The 17,932-nt window shown below is 39.0% G+C and overlaps 1 protein-coding gene across 1 annotated transcript; it reads left to right on the top strand.

The window, feature by feature from the left end:
* The first annotated feature begins 2,790 nt into the window (after positions 1–2,790).
* LOC133634241 (ammonium transporter Rh type C) lies at positions 2,791–10,048 on the top strand. The gene is made up of 11 exons (XM_062027365.1): positions 2,791–3,041; positions 3,804–3,996; positions 4,464–4,614; positions 4,747–4,894; positions 4,974–5,140; positions 5,290–5,427; positions 7,263–7,399; positions 7,508–7,632; positions 9,200–9,273; positions 9,354–9,433; positions 9,516–10,048. The coding sequence occupies exons 1-11, from the start codon at positions 2,822–2,824 to the stop codon at positions 9,547–9,549; spliced, it is 1,467 nt and encodes a 488-aa protein (XP_061883349.1). The 5' UTR covers positions 2,791–2,821; the 3' UTR covers positions 9,550–10,048.
* Positions 10,049–17,932: the final 7,884 nt, after the last annotated feature.

Below are 17,932 nucleotides of genomic sequence, written 5' to 3'. Positions count from 1 at the left end.
AATTCTGGTGACTCTTTTGCCATTTTCTAAATTTACATATGTCTTTCTTTCTTTTTTGCAGTGGATGTAAAAAATATATGTAATAGTCAAATGCATAGGCAAAGTCAAATATGATTCACTGTTGTATGTGGCACTCTGAAGCCAGTCATAACTACGATATGGCCCCCAATTAAAATTAGTTTGACACCCCTGATTTACAGTATTATGTTGTAAAAAAATCACTGTAAATTTTACAGTAACATTCTGGAGACTGAGTTGCCAGTTTTTTTTTACTGTAATATGTGTTGGGTTTTTTTACAGTGCACATAAAAATAAATACATAATAGTCAAATGCATAGGCAAATTCAAGTATTATTCGCTGTTACAATTGGCCCTCCAAGGGGAGCCATAAGTGCGATATGGCCTTCAATGGAAACGAGTTTGACACCTCTGCCTTTAGAACTTTTCTTGTCCTCCGAAGTCACTCGCTCTGAATTGGTCCTGAGGGATTTGCTGAACAAACTGAAATCGTTGAAGCGCATCTTGCAGCATCCTGGTTCCAAATACCACAGGACACTCTTAGAGGCTTTCAAGGTGGAACACAAAAGACGGGCACTCGCCATCTTCACCGCCTGTTGAACTCAAGAGCAGCAATGAATAACAGCACAAAATGAGTACACACCCTTCTGGGAGATCTGATCTCGTCAGTGGCACCTGACGTCTTATGAAAGAAGTTGAAGAAGGTGAGCGTAAAACAGATACCATCTGGAATGTTCTTAATGTGACTGCATGGGATGAATACTTTGACTTGCATTTCCGGCTAGAGATAAATATTTTGATTACAAAATGCAACACAAACGCACGTGTAGTTACAAACTGGCAATGGACATGTGAGTGGACTCCCGTGACTTTTTGTTTAAAGAGCAACAGACAACTCCCTCACTTCCTTATCCCGCATCCTGTCAACATTCTCACCAGGGAGGGGTGGACTAACTAAACCAACTGCCCAAATGACCAAACTAAATGCACCATGTACAATAAAATGATAGTGTATAGAAACTAGGGATGTCAAAGTTAATTTGTTAAAAAATAAATTGCATGAATGTATGTAGATATGTACAAATAACCGTGCACTCAATCGTGCAGATTGTTACCTGAAAGGCAGAGCCAGTTGCTATACGGTCAGTGATCAGGTCAATGTATATGTCAGAGTAAATCACACCCCGATTCGAGTCCCACAAGTCCCGCAGCTGGCCACCCGAGTCCTGGGATGCCCAACATGTCCAAAACGCCCCCAGCAAAGTCACAAGGGAAGTGGGGGAGAAAAGTTGGAAAAGCAGGCAAAAGTCCACAAAATTATCAAAAATGACACCCAGGTTCGAGTCCCACAAGTCCCGCCGCGTGAAACCCGAGTCCAGGGGTGCCCAACATGTCCAAAACGCACCCAGCAAATATGTGGAAGGACACTCATTTGACTTGAAAATAAACCCCAATGCTACTTTAAATAAAACTGTTAACATGTTTTGAACAAATAAAGGTAATGCATTCCAGTTAATCATTTGATTCAAAATAAAATTGCATTGTGTCCAAATATTGGGGTCTTTTGAAAAGTGAATATCCGTTACAATCATTTCAATACAAAAGTTCTGCACAAAATAATGCTGTCAAATGAGTTACTTCTAAAATTTGATTAATCATAGGGTCTCTTTTGATTCATGTTAAATAATCACTTTTAAATATCACTCATTTTTAATGTGTATTTAATATCTTTACATGAGCAAAGAAAGGAATATAATGTATATGCACTTAATGGGCTTATTAAATACCAAGTTGGTTTTCAAAACACCTGTAGCAAACGTGTTTAAGAAATACAAAAAAATTCAAGATAATACTTAGACGTTAAAAGTATATCAAACAAACCGAACTGATCACTGCAAACTTGTGCATTCTTCGACTCTGCTCCCTTGGTCGGGAAAGTGTGCTGCTTTTCCTGTTGTTGTTTCTATAAATCTTGCACTTTTCCACCCTTTTTGATTACCTCTCAAGGAACTCCGAAGAAACATTTCGTACAGCCGAAAACAACACAAGCGTAGGAAATTTTTTCTTCGAGAAAGGCTAAGTGGCGCCAGAACAGAGCTAGCTTGACCACCAGGCATATTTAATGGGCGGGGCAAGAACTGGAGGTGATGTCAGTCAAATCCAAGCAATTTCAAATGCTCGACAGCAACCCTAGTCGGACAAACTGACCGAAATGCTTTGCCAGAGACGTTTTTGAGCCATTCTCTGCTGCAAACGGGTTGAATGCTTACATTAAAAGAAATCTGATTAATTATGATGATGGATTTATTTCAATAATCACATTGATTTTGATAGCCTGCAAAAGTATCTGCTTTAAAAAAAAAAATTATGATGGACACGTTAGTAATGCGGTTTTAATTTGTAGTGGATGCTTAGTTTGCTGAAAGTGATGCTTAACATATTAGAAAAAAAACTAAACTATATTCACAATTCATGTATTCCGGTGTTTGAACATTAATATTTTTGTAAAAGGCTGCAGAAAGTCAGCACAAACAACAAAGACTTTATCAGAATGACAAACACATAATGAGCTTCCTGCTTTGGTAGGAATGTTGCCAACCTGGATGGAAATGCACAACTTTAAGGTAAAGGAATGACGTTCCTCCTTCTCAGGTGAGATGTTGCCAAACATGTGTTTGTGAGCGGGGAGAACGTGAGGCCAGAAGTGGACACACCCCCTCCCTGAGTCTCCATATATACACCTGTTGTGAAGCTGCAGCTGCAGAGGCACACAGAGAGCTGAGCATCATCGGCTAATGTCACCATGGGCAACTGCTGCGAGGCCATATGCAATGTGCGCAAGAACACCTACATGCGGATCAGTCTGCCCGCGGTCTGCTTCGTGTGGCAGATAGCCATGGTCATCCTCTTTGGAGTTTTCATTCGCTACGATGACGAGTCTGATGCATCACGCTGGCGGGACTTCAAAAGAGAACAAAACTTCACCAGTGACATTGAAAATGACTTCTACTTCAGATACCCAAGTAAGTATTTTTGATTTGTGGCCTCCCAATGTTCAGGATTATTGTGGAAAAGTAATTGTATTTTGTTGGTTTTTCTTAAAAAATATTTACTATATTCAAATGAAAAATAAAATAAGAAAAAAAGGTTTTTAAATAGTACTTGTTTAATTGTTCACTTCATGTGTTTCTTTTTTTTGTTTTAAACATTTATTTTTCATTATGTGAAAATAAAAAAATAAAGTACAAAGCATTTTAAAAAAATAAAAACTTGTTAAGCCTTCACTTCACATTTTTTAAAGAAATAAATATTTTTATTATTACAAATAAATAAATAAAATAAGACATTAAATATGATCTAAAAGAATAATAACAAATTTAAAAAAATAAACAGATATCAAATAGATAAGTAACAAAAACAATCTTAAAAACCTTTTAAGATTGTTCTAATTCTTGTAGTGAATTATCTCTCTGAAAAAACATACCCATTAAACCATATTAACTACTACCAAGACCAAAAATAATATGACCCTAATCACAAATGAAAAGAAAAGCTGTTGGGTTTTTTTGTGGGTTTTTTTGTGTTTTTTTTTTTTAACAAAAACCCTGAAATAAAAAAGTAGGTTTCCACTGGTTACACTTTGAATTGTTTCTAGATTTTTAAGAGGTGTTATCTTTATTTTCTGCTCTCTGATAGTACATAGAGTATAATTCTTATTATGTATTTTACTCAGTGTTATTTGTGTCTCAGCACTCAACATGGACATGTTGTGTTTGTCTCTGCAGGCTTCCAGGACGTGCACGTGATGATCTTTGTTGGATTCGGTTTCTTGATGACCTTCCTGAAACGTTACAGCTTCGGTGCCGTAGGCTTCAACTTCCTGATCGCTGCCTTTGGCCTGCAGTGGGCTCTTCTCATGCAGGGCTGGTTCCACGCCCTTGACCCCGCAACTGGAAAAATCTCAATCGGCGTGGAGAGGTGAGAGGACATTGTTTTATTTTAAACTTTGAGATAGAAGTGAGGTTGATTGGCAACACTAAATTGGCCCTAGTGTGTGAATGTGTGTGTGAATGTTGTCTGTCTATCTGTGTTGGCCGTGCGATGAGGTGGCGACTTGTCCAGGGTGTACCCTGTCTTCCGCCCGATTGTAGTTGAGATAGGCTCCAGCGCCCCCCGCGACCCCGAAGGGAATAAGCGGTAGAAAATGGATGGGATAGATGGAGATAGAAGTGTCCAAATTACAACTTCAGCAATCAATTTGAGAAAACCACCATCTTTAACGTGCGTCTGTAATGTGCTGTGCTGGAGGCTCATTCTGCTCATAGCCCAAAGATGAGTAACATTTTAAAACATGGATGTTCAAGTTTGGCAACTGGATGCATCGTAAAAAAAAAACAACTAATGTGTGTTGAATGCTGTGTTGTAAACTTTTCTTTCTCTTACAGTTTGATTAATGCTGACTTCTGCTGTGCCGCCTCGCTGATCGCCTACGGCGCCCTGCTGGGTAAAGTCAGTCCTGTGCAGCTGTTGGTGGTCACCTTGTTTGGAGTCACACTTTTTGCTGTGGAGGAATTCATCATCCTCGATCTTCTCCATGTGAGTTTAAAAGATGCAGGAGGACATTTCATCATCATGTCATCTCTACTCTCATGCATTGGAGCTCAATGCAAAGTTAGACTTGTCATTCGTGCAGGTGCACTTAATGGTGTGGTTCCAATATTTCAACAGTGCAGAGATGCTGGAGGCTCCATGGTAATTCATTGCTTTGGAGGATATTATGGTCTGGCCATCTCCTGGGTCCTCTACAGACCAAAATTGAACTTAAGCAAACGCCTGAATGGCTCTGTGTACCACTCAGATGTGTTCGCCATGATCGGTACGCTTAATTTCTCGCATGTGAGTACAGCTGTGAGTAATCCGTGCTTCCAATCTGATCATATAGTCTGGTCTCACAGGTACATTGTTCCTGTGGATGTTCTGGCCCAGTTTTAACTCGGCCATCACGGACCATGGAGACGGTCAGCACAGAACAGCCATCAACACTTACATCGCCCTGGCATCGTCTGTTCTCACATCCGTGGCCATATCCAGCCTGTCTCAAAAGAGAGGCAAACTGGACATGGTGAGGTTCTGCTGCTGCTGCTGCTGATGATGATGATGATGATGATAAGGATGATGATGATGATGATGATGATGATGATGATGATGATGATGATGATGATGCTGAGGGGCAATCAAAGGAAGACTAAAGTGACCTTTCATCTATTAAAGGTGCACATCCAGAACGCCACCCTGGCTGGTGGTGTTGCCATGGGAACAGCGGCCGAGTTCATGATCATGCCCTACGGTGCGCTCATTGTTGGCTTTCTCACTGGCATCATTTCGACGTTTGGTTACCTTTTTATCACGGTGAGGCTGCCCTTTTTACAAATTCACCACAACGATGCAAGGATTTGGATGAAATATTACAAATCTCAGTGGCGGGCCATGCGTTTCCCACCTAGGCCTTCAGTGATCAATGATTACCTCTCAAAATACCATAATTGATGTCACCACATGATCATTGCTGGATAAATACTATACAGGAACATATTTACGCCCTACTGCGCATTGAATCACATCAACGGTATACAAAACGGTTTATTTTCTCATGCATTTAAAAATCTATTAAAACGCATCAGCAATTAAAACATATACCGTAAATTTCTCTGCTTGGCTTATGCAACTTCCGGTCAATAAAGTTTGATTAGATGGCTGCTGGTTAGCGCCTTGCATGGCAGCTCCCGCCATCAGTGTGTGAATGTGTGTGTGAATGGGTGAATGTGGAAATACTGTCAAAGCGCTTTGAGTACCTTGAAGGTAGAAAAGCGCTATACAAGTATAACCCATTTATCATTTATTATTATTAAAAGTACACACTTCTCAAATATATATTAACTGCCCTGACCACATGATGGCGACAAATACACATGTAACAATGTTAATTAAATGACAAGCATGACACACTTTAACAACAGGAGTTTACAACTTTTAGTTGTAACAGAACAGTGACTGTCAACAACTTGCAATCTGATTGGCTATCGCAACCGTCTTTCAACTCTATGTGTTCTCAAATTCATCCGCGAACGGTCCCGATGAGTATCCAATCACCGGACGCGTAAATGTCACGTTCAACGTGAGGCCAGCTAGAAGGCCTTACTGACAACAACTCATGATCTGATTGGCTATCGCAACTGTCTATCAACTGTATGTCCCTGTTCACTTACTGTGCACGGACGCCCGCATTGATAATTCTGAAGGCGTCTGGCAGATTTAGTACAGCATGGCAACAGAAGATAGCTGAATTCTGATTGGATACAAACTAAAACTAGAAACATCAACCCTGGAACGAGCATAATATGACATGAAGAGAATATGAATAATTCTAAATAGAGATGTCCGATAATATCGGCCTACCGATATTATCGACCGATAAATGCTTTAAAATGTAATATCGGAAATTATTGGTATCGTTTTTTTTTATTATCAGTATCGTTTTTTTTGGTTGTTTTTTTTGTTTTTTGTTTTTTATTAAATCAACATAAAAAATACAAGATACACTTACAATTAGTGCACCAACCCAAAAAACCTCCCTCCCCCATTTACACTCATTCACACAAAAGGGTTGTTTCTTTCTGTTATTAATATTCTGGTTCCCACAATATATATCAATATATATCAATACAGTCGGCAAGGGATACAGTCCGTAAGCACGCATGGTTGTGCGTGCTGCTGGTCCACTAGTAGTACAAACCATTAACAGTTAATTTTACTCATTTTCATTAATTACTAGTTTCTATGTAACTGTTTTTATATTGTTTTACTTTCTTTTTTATTCAAGAAAATGTTTTTAATTTATTTATCTTATTTTATTTTATAAAAAAAATTTAAAAGGACATTATCTTCACCATACCTGGTTGTCCAAATTAGGCATAATAATGTGTTAATTCCACGACTGTATATATCGGTATCGGTTGATATCAGTATCGGTAATTAAGAGTTGGACAATATCGGAATATCGGATATCGGCAAAAAAGCCATTATCGGACATCCCTAATTCTAAATATTTAGGGAAAGTAAATTTTTAAAAAATGGTATCTTTAATTATGATCATGATTTCTGGTTATGTTAGGGCAGCAGAGAAGGCCTTGTTGACTCTGACGGCACACCACTGACAAATCTAATACATGTTTTTGTTTTCTTAGCCCTTCCTAGAAAAGTACCTGAAGCTGCAGGACACATGTGGCGTCCACAACCTGCACGCTGTACCGGGGATGCTTGGTGGCTTCACTGGCGCCATTGTGGCAGCTGCCGCTACTGAAGCTGTGTACAGCGAAGAGGGGTGAGCACTAATGAGAATCCTCATTTCAATTTTGGAATGATTCGACCACTTCGGGGTCAAGTGATGTTGTTAGGCTAAAACATGTGTCTCAATGGTTTCCCCCTTCAGTCTGAGGGCAACGTTTGACTTTGAAGGAGAGTTTGAAAACAGATCTGTGGGCACGCAGGGAGGCTTTCAGGCTGCTGGTACTTGTGTGTCCATTGCCTTTGGACTCGTTGGAGGAGCAATTGTTGGTGAGTCTGGACTCTAGATGCATATTAAGGCCTGTTGGCATAAATTGTGTCAACTTTTAAGACAACAGCATTTTGGAGATACAACTTTTGCTTAATGTAGATTTCTGTGCTGCTTGAGCGCTACACATGCTACAAAAATATCCGTGAAGAAACAAATGCAAAATAAAAAACATTTGAGAGGGAAGAGGGATAAGTAAATGCACGATGTTCATATATTGGCATATATATTACCACATTTTTACACACTTTTAATTTTCCTGAGAAACCAATAAAGTACTATCTATCTACATTGTAAACATTTACCAGGATTTCACAAGATTTAACAGTATTTTTTTTCACAGTGAAATACTGTAATTTTAATTTACTGTTACAAATTGTTGTAAAAATTACACTATCCTTGTACTTCACAGCAATTAGCTGTTATTTCACAGTAAAAAAAACTGTAATAACATAGTACTCTGTAATACTACAACTAATTACTGTATATTCAAACTTTACAGCATTTAGTTCTAACTTTATTGTAATTAACTGTAAAATCACAGCCCCGCAGTTTATTATGTTGACAAAATAACAGAATGAGAAATGACACAATATGTTACTGCATATGTCAGCAGAAAAAATTAGGAACCTTTATTTGCTTACTTATGCAGTAAATTTTTGTATAGATATGCATTCTTCTACTTTCTACTGCATTTCACAGGTAATTACTGTGAATCTTAATGTGAAGGTAATGGAATTATTAGCTATCAATTTACTGTGAATTTAAAATGAAAATGTTTACAGTGCATGAAAAACAGTATTAAGAATAAGTTATAAATATATGTATATATATATATATATATATATATATATATATATATATATATATATATATATATATATATATATATATATATATATATATATATATACAGTATGTATATTTGTCATTCTTATAACTTATTTGTAATACTGTTTTTAATACTGTTATATATATATATATATATATATATATATATATATATATATATATATATATATATATATATATATATATATATATATATATATATATATATATATATATATATATATATGTATATATATATATATACATACATACATACATACATATATATATATATATATATATATATATATATATATATATATATATATATATATATATATATATATATATATACATACATACATATATATATATATATATATATATATATATATATATATATATATATATATATATATATATATATATATATATATATATATATATATATATATATATATATATATATATATATATATATATATATATATATATATATATATATATATTAATGTACTTCATTGCACTACCAAATGATTTAATTGATTTATTATCATATTCAGAGCCTGCTTGGTGGAATTGTACTCTTTATCTTCAAATTAGGTATTGCTTGATGGAAGAACATAATACATGGGCATTGAAACAAATGGGACCACTTTATGTTGAGATACATTGAAAGAAATTGCATGAAATGAAACTAAATGTGAGGTAAATTGTGACGAATGTTTTTTTTTCCAGGCCTGATTCTTCGGATCCCAATCTGGGGCGACCCCGCTGATGACAACTGCTTCGAGGATGAAGTATACTGGGAGGTGAGTTCACTACATCGTCGTTAGATGTCGCTGTTTCTCCGTCAGACTTTCTGAGGTTTGCTATTCGTGCTCCTTTGCAGGTTCCTGAGGAAGATGAAGAGGAAGGCATCCCTCCTGTGCTGGAGTACAACAACCACATGGTTAACAAGCATCAAGACCTGTAAAGTCACTTTTAACAATTTTCAGCTACTTTAAAACATTGTAATTGTACTCTCAAATTATTGTTTCAATTGTTTTGGCAGATCTGAGTCCAACTTCTCAGTGGAGCAGAACTAGTCACACAGAGGACCATGGACTTGACTGAGCAATGAACAAATAACAATAACAATCAAAAGGATTGAGGTGTAAAACTGCTTCAAATTCTGATGAAGAAAACCAAACTAATTTGAGACATTTATTTTGGCTTTCAAAGCATAACATGTCAATTTTTTAACATGTGTAGAATGCAGGCTGGTTATGAACTATTTTAATGTGTTGCAAAAACATCTTCTATCATTGATGATGGCCTGAAAGAAGCTTCAAATATTTTGTGCTTTGCCTTTTTGATATTGAATATTGTCCATACAATTATTTGTTAATAATATGATGTGCACTTTTGAGTTGTAGCTGTTATTCCTTTAAAATGAAGTGAAGGTGTTTGTATATACGAGTCATATTGTACATTGCTTAATATGCCTCACTTGTGATGATGACACATTTGTGCTCTTTGTATTATCGTTGATGTTGTATGTGTCCAATCACATGTAAATACTACTGGAATTAAAATATGTCATGTTTCTTCGATGTGTGCTTTTTATTGATCATACTCAAACTAAAATTCCCTTGAGATATATATCTCAAGGGGATTTTAGTATGGTATGTTATGCTCATGCATATACTATTTCTAAAATCTATATGTCTATATTATACGTCAACAACTAAAAGCACATTCACCATCAAATCATGTTATTCCTCTAAAGACCTTAAGCTCCATACAAAGTTTTATAAAAAAATCATTTTTATTATCAGCAGCAGTTCTTCTTATGTATACAGTAGCAATAATGTTTGAAGATATTAACTATATTGTCAAAAAACAGAAAACAGGTTAAATTAATATCTGATTTAAATAAAATAGATTAAATTAGGATACATTCCAATATATTTGACACTTTCATACTTTCATAGTATTTTGATAGCGTGGAGCATGCGTTTTATGAATTGAACAGCGAAGCTGTGTATTGAAGTGTGCTCTGAAATAATTTTGAAGAATTTGAATGTGGTGTTTTGTAATTTATGCATTGTACCTTTGGGGATTTTATCAATTGTAGGCCTATTTGCACAAGCACTTTATATCTATACTTTCCTGCACATGGATTTTACATATTGTATAGGTCTCTTTTTGTATAATGGGGGGTTGTGAGAAGAGGTGTGTTGACAAGTTAGGGCACACATGTGATGTGGTTTTTGTTGCTGTCGTTTTATAAGTCATCCTTTTATTGTTTTTCATACAGGAATTGGGTCTTTTTTATGATAGATTATGTCAAATTAAAGGGGAGCTGTACTTTTGTTTGGATTGTGCCTATTGTTCACAATAATTATGTATGACAAGAAGACAGAGGTATTTTTTTTAATGCACTCCAACTCGTAAATAAAGGTAAACAAAAGTCCACTTACAATGGAGCCAGGAGGAGGTCCTCTACTCCGCCCATAAAACCCTCTAAATACCCATTCAAAAAGCGGCAACAATACTTCAATTACATTTTTTGACCTGATATTAACCAAGCATTAGTGATATTGTTATTATAAGCGTTAATGCAGACAAACCATTTTTAGCTGCAGCATTATCACAGAGAGCTAACTAGCTATGTTGACATGGTGAGCTGCTTTCTTGCCTCGGAGCTAAGGAATTTTTTTTCAAGTTCATAAATAACGTCTCTCACCCGGATAGTAGAAGGATGAGGACATAATCCGACAAGTTGGTACATTTTGGCTTCCAATTTGAGGTGTTTGGATATTTTTAAGAGCTTTATAGGCAGAATAGAGCAACTTCCACAGGCTCCATTGGACGTGGAGTTTTGATTGCATTAATGTACGAGTAAGAATGCTTAAAAAAAGAAAGGATTGTAAAGTATAGACAAAATCTCCCCAACCAAAGTGCAGTTCCCCTTTAAAGTACCAGTGGAGTGGAAAAACAAGTTGCCTTTATATTGAAGTTACTATCATACATATCTGATTTATGACACCAAAACACTTCCAAAGCTTGTGAATAAATAGATATGATCAAAATAGTCTCAATCGCACGGAGATTTCAGAGCCATTTTGAGAGTTAATGAGGAAGCCAGTCATATGATCCGTGACATAGTGTTAGGAACCACAGATCCCTTCTCCATCAACAAAAACGCTTATCCAGCAGACTTTTTACTTGTACGTCAGTATTTTTGTGAAGATTAAACGCTACTTTTACTACGTTACATTGAGTTTCATTCCGATCGTTACATTTATTTATATCATAGTTATTTGTAATGTAAGCTTGCACAAACTAATTCACTTGTCAGCAAGCCTTCTTCCGGCAGGCACTGTCACATGACCCTGTTTCGCCAATCCTGTCACGGTTGGATCGCATGTTTATGCATAGTTCGTTCTCCCAGGATGCAGACGGAAACTCCGGAGGCAATATGTGGGTAAAAAAAAAAAATGTATTTCCTCATAAATCACACAGGATGCGAAAATACAATAGACAAAAAAAAAGAGACAAGTGCCGATCGCACGGGGAGCTAAGGCTAAAACTTAGCATGGGAATCATGAGCAAAGAAGCAGGAATTCATCCAACGTAACTTGTTGCATACAGCAAATACAGAAGCCAGACTGAGTGTGGCGAACAACGGGAATAAGTAACTCTCTGATTAGTGCCCATGAGCAGGTGAGTGTCCCGAACACTAATCAGAGACAGGTGAAAACAATGTGTAGTCATGGCAACCAAAACACAAACCCAGGGGTGCTCAAAAACAGGAACTGAGGGAGTGCAAAACTAAACTAAACATGATCCGTTGCCCGGATCATGTTTTGTCCAACGTAAGCTTTAGTGACGTTTGACTCCATTCTACCAATCAAACGGAGCCTGGCATTTTACCCATCTCGAAATAACACGACTGTGCTAAATTTAAAGTTAAAGTACCAATGATTGTCACACACACACTAGGTGTGGCGAAATTATTCTCTGCATTTGACCCATCACCCTTGATCACCCCCTAGGACAGGGGTCGGCAACCTTTACCACTCAAAGAGCCATTTTGGCAAATTTCACAAATTAAAGAAAGTAATGGGAGCCACAAAAAAAATTTTTAAATTAAAAATGAAAAACACCGCATACAGAGCTTAAATGCTTTTTGTGCTATGTTAACCAGGGGTCTCTGACACACGCACCTGCACGCACTTTAATGTGGAAATTTGATGTTAGTGCACCCCACGAGTTTTAAATAATTGGCGCTTGATAGCTTCGTGCCCTCTCATTATTCCCGGGTGACTCCCGAATACCAGAGCGTGATGACAGTGCATTTGGCGCCCTCTACAGTCTGCCCTAACAGTGTACCTGCTCGACCACATGTAGAATGCAGTTTCAGCTTGGTCATATAAGTGACAGCAAGGCGTGCTGCCTCAGCATCAACACAACTTACACTGACGGCACCAACACCCAGAATCCCATGCAGCACTAACTCTTCCGTACTAGATCAGCAGCCACACATCTTACACTGACGGTACCAATACACATCTTACACTGACGGTACCAATACCCAGAATCCCATGCAGCACTAACTCTTCCGCTCAACCAACGCACGGAGAGGGGGGGGGGGGGGGTTGATGTGTGGGGGGATTTGGTGGTAGCAGGGGTGTATAATGTAGACCGGAAGAGTTAGGGCTGCATGGGATTCTGGGTAATGGTTGTGTTGTGTTTATGTTGTGTTACGGTGGGATGTTCTCCAGAAATGTGTTTTTCATTCTTTTTTGGTGTGGGTTCATAGTGTGGCGCATATTTGTAACGTAACAATGTTAAAGTTGTTTGATACGGCTACCGTCAGTGTAAGCTGTGTGGCTGATGAGCAAGTATGCTTTGCTGTCTCCTGTGTGTGCAAGTAATAACAACAATGCAATATGTGGCTGGACTGGCATGCTGTATGTAAATGCTGTAGAGGACAATTACTGCAGTGCCATTAGGGCACGCCCTTTATTTAGTAGTTAGAGTCTAAATAGGATTTTTGTTTACCCTGGGAGTTATCTAGGAGAGACACTGAGTTCCAGAAGTCTCCTGGGAAAATCGGGGGGTCGGCATGTATGTAGCTGAGCCGCATCAGAGTGGTCAAGGAGCCGCGGGTTGCCGACCCCTGCCCTAGGAGGTGAGGGGAGCAGTGGGCAGCAGCGGTGGCCGCGCCCAGGAATCATTTTTGGTGATTTAACTCCCAATTCCAACCCTTGATGCTGAGTGCCAAGCAGGGAGGTAATATGGGTCCCATTTTTATAGTCTTTGGTATGACTCGGCCGGGGTTGATAAAATAGAAAACTACTTGTTTAACAAGTGTCGGAATGTTCCCAAAGAAGACTTTTTAATTACATGACACCAGCATATCCCAGCTGTTTGAGACAACTGGTAAGCAGAAACCTCCTAAAACAATTGACTGAAAAAACAATCTTTTTCTATGTCTCTGATGATCCTAATAACCACAAGTGTTATTTAAACACAATAAAACATAACTGACAACACCAAATAGCAGTGGAAATGTGTACTGTTAGATCGAGCTTGAAAGTTACTAGCGCTAGCTTATTAGCATGTCCTGTAACGGTACTCTTACTCGAGTACAGTTTTTGGGTACTCTATCCACCTCTGATGCCGACTGACGGGACGTTTACATAATTCCGTTTACATGAAGATTCAATCGCAATCCTCACAAAGGTTTAAAAAAAAAAAGTTGCTGCAGCTAGCGTGTTTTTCGCTATCTTGAAGCATGTGAAAGTCGACCAGCCTCTCGGTCCATGGACAAATTTGCTTCCTACCAGATGAGAGATGCTTGAATTATAATGAAGAATTTACTTTTAGCAAGTTTGAGACGACACAGAAGCAGCCGCCAGCTCAGTGTTTCAACAACAGCAGTGTAAACTAGCATTAGCTCACTGCTATCAATGTGCCACTAAATTAGGCCATCTGCATTGGCACTTATGATAATAGCACTTATATGTGGTTCATTTTCAGGTTACGACATTTAAATAGAATATTGTTGGCGGTTTCTGGACGTTTTTAGAGGGTATAATGGGCGCAATAGAGGACCCTCTTAGCTATTTATTTACTAATTGAAATGCATTGAAAAAAGCCCAACATGTGTGTTCTTGTTTTACATAAGGATTGTGAATGATAAACAGCACATCTCTTTCCAATTTTTGCGTATTTCCAGTATGACCGATCTGATAATACGGCCAGAGGGCAGAAGCGTTAGTAAAGTGATGTAGAATTCCAATTCCTGGTTGTCGGCCGCATGGACTGGGGGGGATGTCCGGGCCCTCTACTCCTCCTACTTATAGCACACACAGTCACACAAATATAGGACTTTGGGGGATTGTCCTGCGGGGAGGCATGGCGGGGGGTTGAGGATGCCTCCTATGGGGCTCCAGTCCTCCTGTCTTGTCCCCTGCTCGTCCATCTCTCAATCTTAGCTGCATATTAGACACTTAGGATTTGGAGGGCTCGGCTTGGTTGGAACCCACCAAGACCTTGATGTCCCCCAATTTTAATCGCATTATTAGTTCCCACAAGCATACATATCTCACTCACGCTACAGTACACGCATCAATAGGGACTGGAGGTCGGCTGTAATGGCTAACCTCCTAATTTTAACTACACAGTAGACACTCTGGGGGCCTTGTACACATGCATGTGGGGGGGTTGGGGTTCGGCGCACCCCTCATTGCCTCGTCGGCCGGCGCGGATTCCGGGGACTGCGTTCTGGTGGCCTGCCAGGCTTTTATTAATTTATTATTATTATTATTATTTTATATATATATATATATATATATATATATATATATATATATATATATATATATATATATATATATATATATATATATATATATATATATATATATATATATATATATATTTTTTTTTTTTTTTTTATTTTATTTATTTATTTATTTATTTATTTTTTTATTTTTTATTTTTTTAATTTTTTTAATATATTTTTTTAAAAATAATTTTTATTATTTACTTACTTTATTTTATTTAATTATTTGTATTTGTTATTTTTAATTTAATTTAATTTGTATTTCATTTTATTATTATTATTAATTTTTTTTAATTATTATTATTTTTGTTTAATCTTATATTTATTTGTGTGTGGCGTCGCGCGGGTCTCGCTTCCTGTTGGGTGGGGTCCGTGCCCGTGTGGCCTGACCTTGCGCTGAGGGGTCTCTGTTGGCGACTTGATGTGGTGGCGGCGCGGCGCCCGTGTCTGGTCTGGATACTGTGTCTCGGTTGTTTGGGCGGTGGTGTGTTTGTGCGGGTTTGGGTTGGGGTGGTGGGGTCTTTTGGTGGGGGGGGGGGGGGGGGGGTGTTGGTGTCTCTTGTTTGCGTGTTGGCGTTTGGGCTTGCTGGCGGGCTGGCGCTGGCTGGTCTCTGTGATCCTGTTGGCGTGTGGTTGCCGGTCGCGGGTTTTTTTTTATCGCTTTGATTTGATTGGGTGGTGCTGGCTGTCTGGGGGTGTTGTGGCTGCTGTTTCTGCTGCCGTTTGTTCGTGGTGTGGGCGCCCGTGGTGTGGGCGCCCGTGGCTGCTGGGTCTGGTGCAGGGGGGTGGCTGATGTCGTGACTGGTGGCAGCGCGCGCTGTGTATATGTGTGACAAACTGTGTATATGTATATGTATGTGTATGTGTGTGTGTGTATGTATGTATGTATGTATGTATGTATGTATGTATGTATGTATGTATGTATATATATGTGTATGTGTATGCATGTGTATGTGTGTGTATGTGTACATGTGTATGTTTATGTGTATGTATATATATATGTATGTATATTTCTGGGGGTACGTTCTGGGCCTGCCTGTCGGGTGGGGGTCGGCGCCTCAGGCTACTGCATCCGGACTGCGTGTCTGGAGCTCCTGGGTCCCACCGTCCATCCCTTCCGGGTGCCCGTCTTGGTTGGGGCCTGCTGGGTCTGGTCCCTGCGTCTACTGTGGTAGCTTGGTGCTGCAGGGTATTCCGAGGTGCTGCGAGTCGGCCAGTTGTTGGGGTAGCGACCTTGTGTGTCAGCATGTCTGTGATCTTCTTTTAATTATTTTTATTTTTATTTTTTATAAATAGATTTAATTATTTATTTATTCTTATTTTTTAATATATTTTATTAATATTATTATTATTATTATTATTATGTATTTATTTATTTTATTTATTTATTTCCCCTACCTCAGGGGGGGGACTCGGCGGGGCGGTTGCTGGTTGTTCCATCTCCATCGTTGGGGTCCCTGCGGGTGGGGTGGGTGGTTCCTGTGGCCCCGTGCTGGGTGGTCCTGTGGCGGTCGGCTTGGGTGGGGTGGCCGTGGGCTGGCCTCGCCGCGCTCTCCGGGGGTGGGGGGGATGGGGGGGGCTCGTGGGGGCCCGGTTGCCGGTGGGGCGGGGGCGGTCTTCCCGTCCGGTTGCGGGGGGTCTACGGGCCTCTCGGGCGGGGCGTCCCGCCTTTCTGTCCGTGTGGGGTGTGGTCTCTCGCTGGCTTGGGGTCTGGCTGCCCCCTCCTTTTCTCGTGCCTTGTCCTCTGCCGGGTGCGTCTGTCTGCGGCCTGCTGCTGGCCCTTGTGGGCGGTGCGGTGGGCCAGGCTCTGGGGTTCCTGTCGCTGTCCGGCTTGGCAGCGTGGGGGCGGTGGCCCCTGTTTCCCTGGGCACCACACCTACTGTTTGTGGGATGGGCTCTCGGGGAGGCTGGGGCCGTACTCTGGCTCCCGCACACACTGGGAGTCAAATGTATTGTACATGCAAATTCACATATACTCACACACATACATACAGACATACATAGGTACCTACGCTCCCACATACATATACAAATAAATACAGTACATATTTACACACTCAAAGTTCGTACATCCACACGCACATTCATTATACAAACATACTGTATACACATACTGTACATATACATTCACTGTAAAAACATACATATACACATACTGTACATATACACTCACTGTGCAGACACACACATACATATACTACACATATACATTCACTGTACAAACACACACATACATATACTGTACATATACATTCACTGTACAAACACACATATACACATTCTGTACATATACATTCACTGTTCAAACACACATACTGTATACACATACTGTACATATACATTCGCTGTACACACATATACACATACTGTACATATACATTCACTGTACAAGCACACATATACACATACTGTACATATACAGGTACATATGCACACATACACTCATGCACATATTCACGTTTCATCAAACATATATTAACATTGTTGCCTTAGGGCAGGGGTCGGCAACCTTTACCACTCAAAGAGCCATTTTGGCAAGTTTCACACATTAAAGAAAGTAATGGGAGCCACAAAATATGTTTTTAAAATTTAAAATGAAAAACACCGCATACAAAGCTTAAACGCTTTGT

This window comes from Entelurus aequoreus, linkage group LG02 (genome assembly GCF_033978785.1).
Source record: "Entelurus aequoreus isolate RoL-2023_Sb linkage group LG02, RoL_Eaeq_v1.1, whole genome shotgun sequence".
Lineage (NCBI taxonomy): Eukaryota > Metazoa > Chordata > Actinopteri > Syngnathiformes > Syngnathidae > Entelurus > Entelurus aequoreus.
This window is presented reverse-complemented; position numbering and strand designations above follow the sequence as displayed.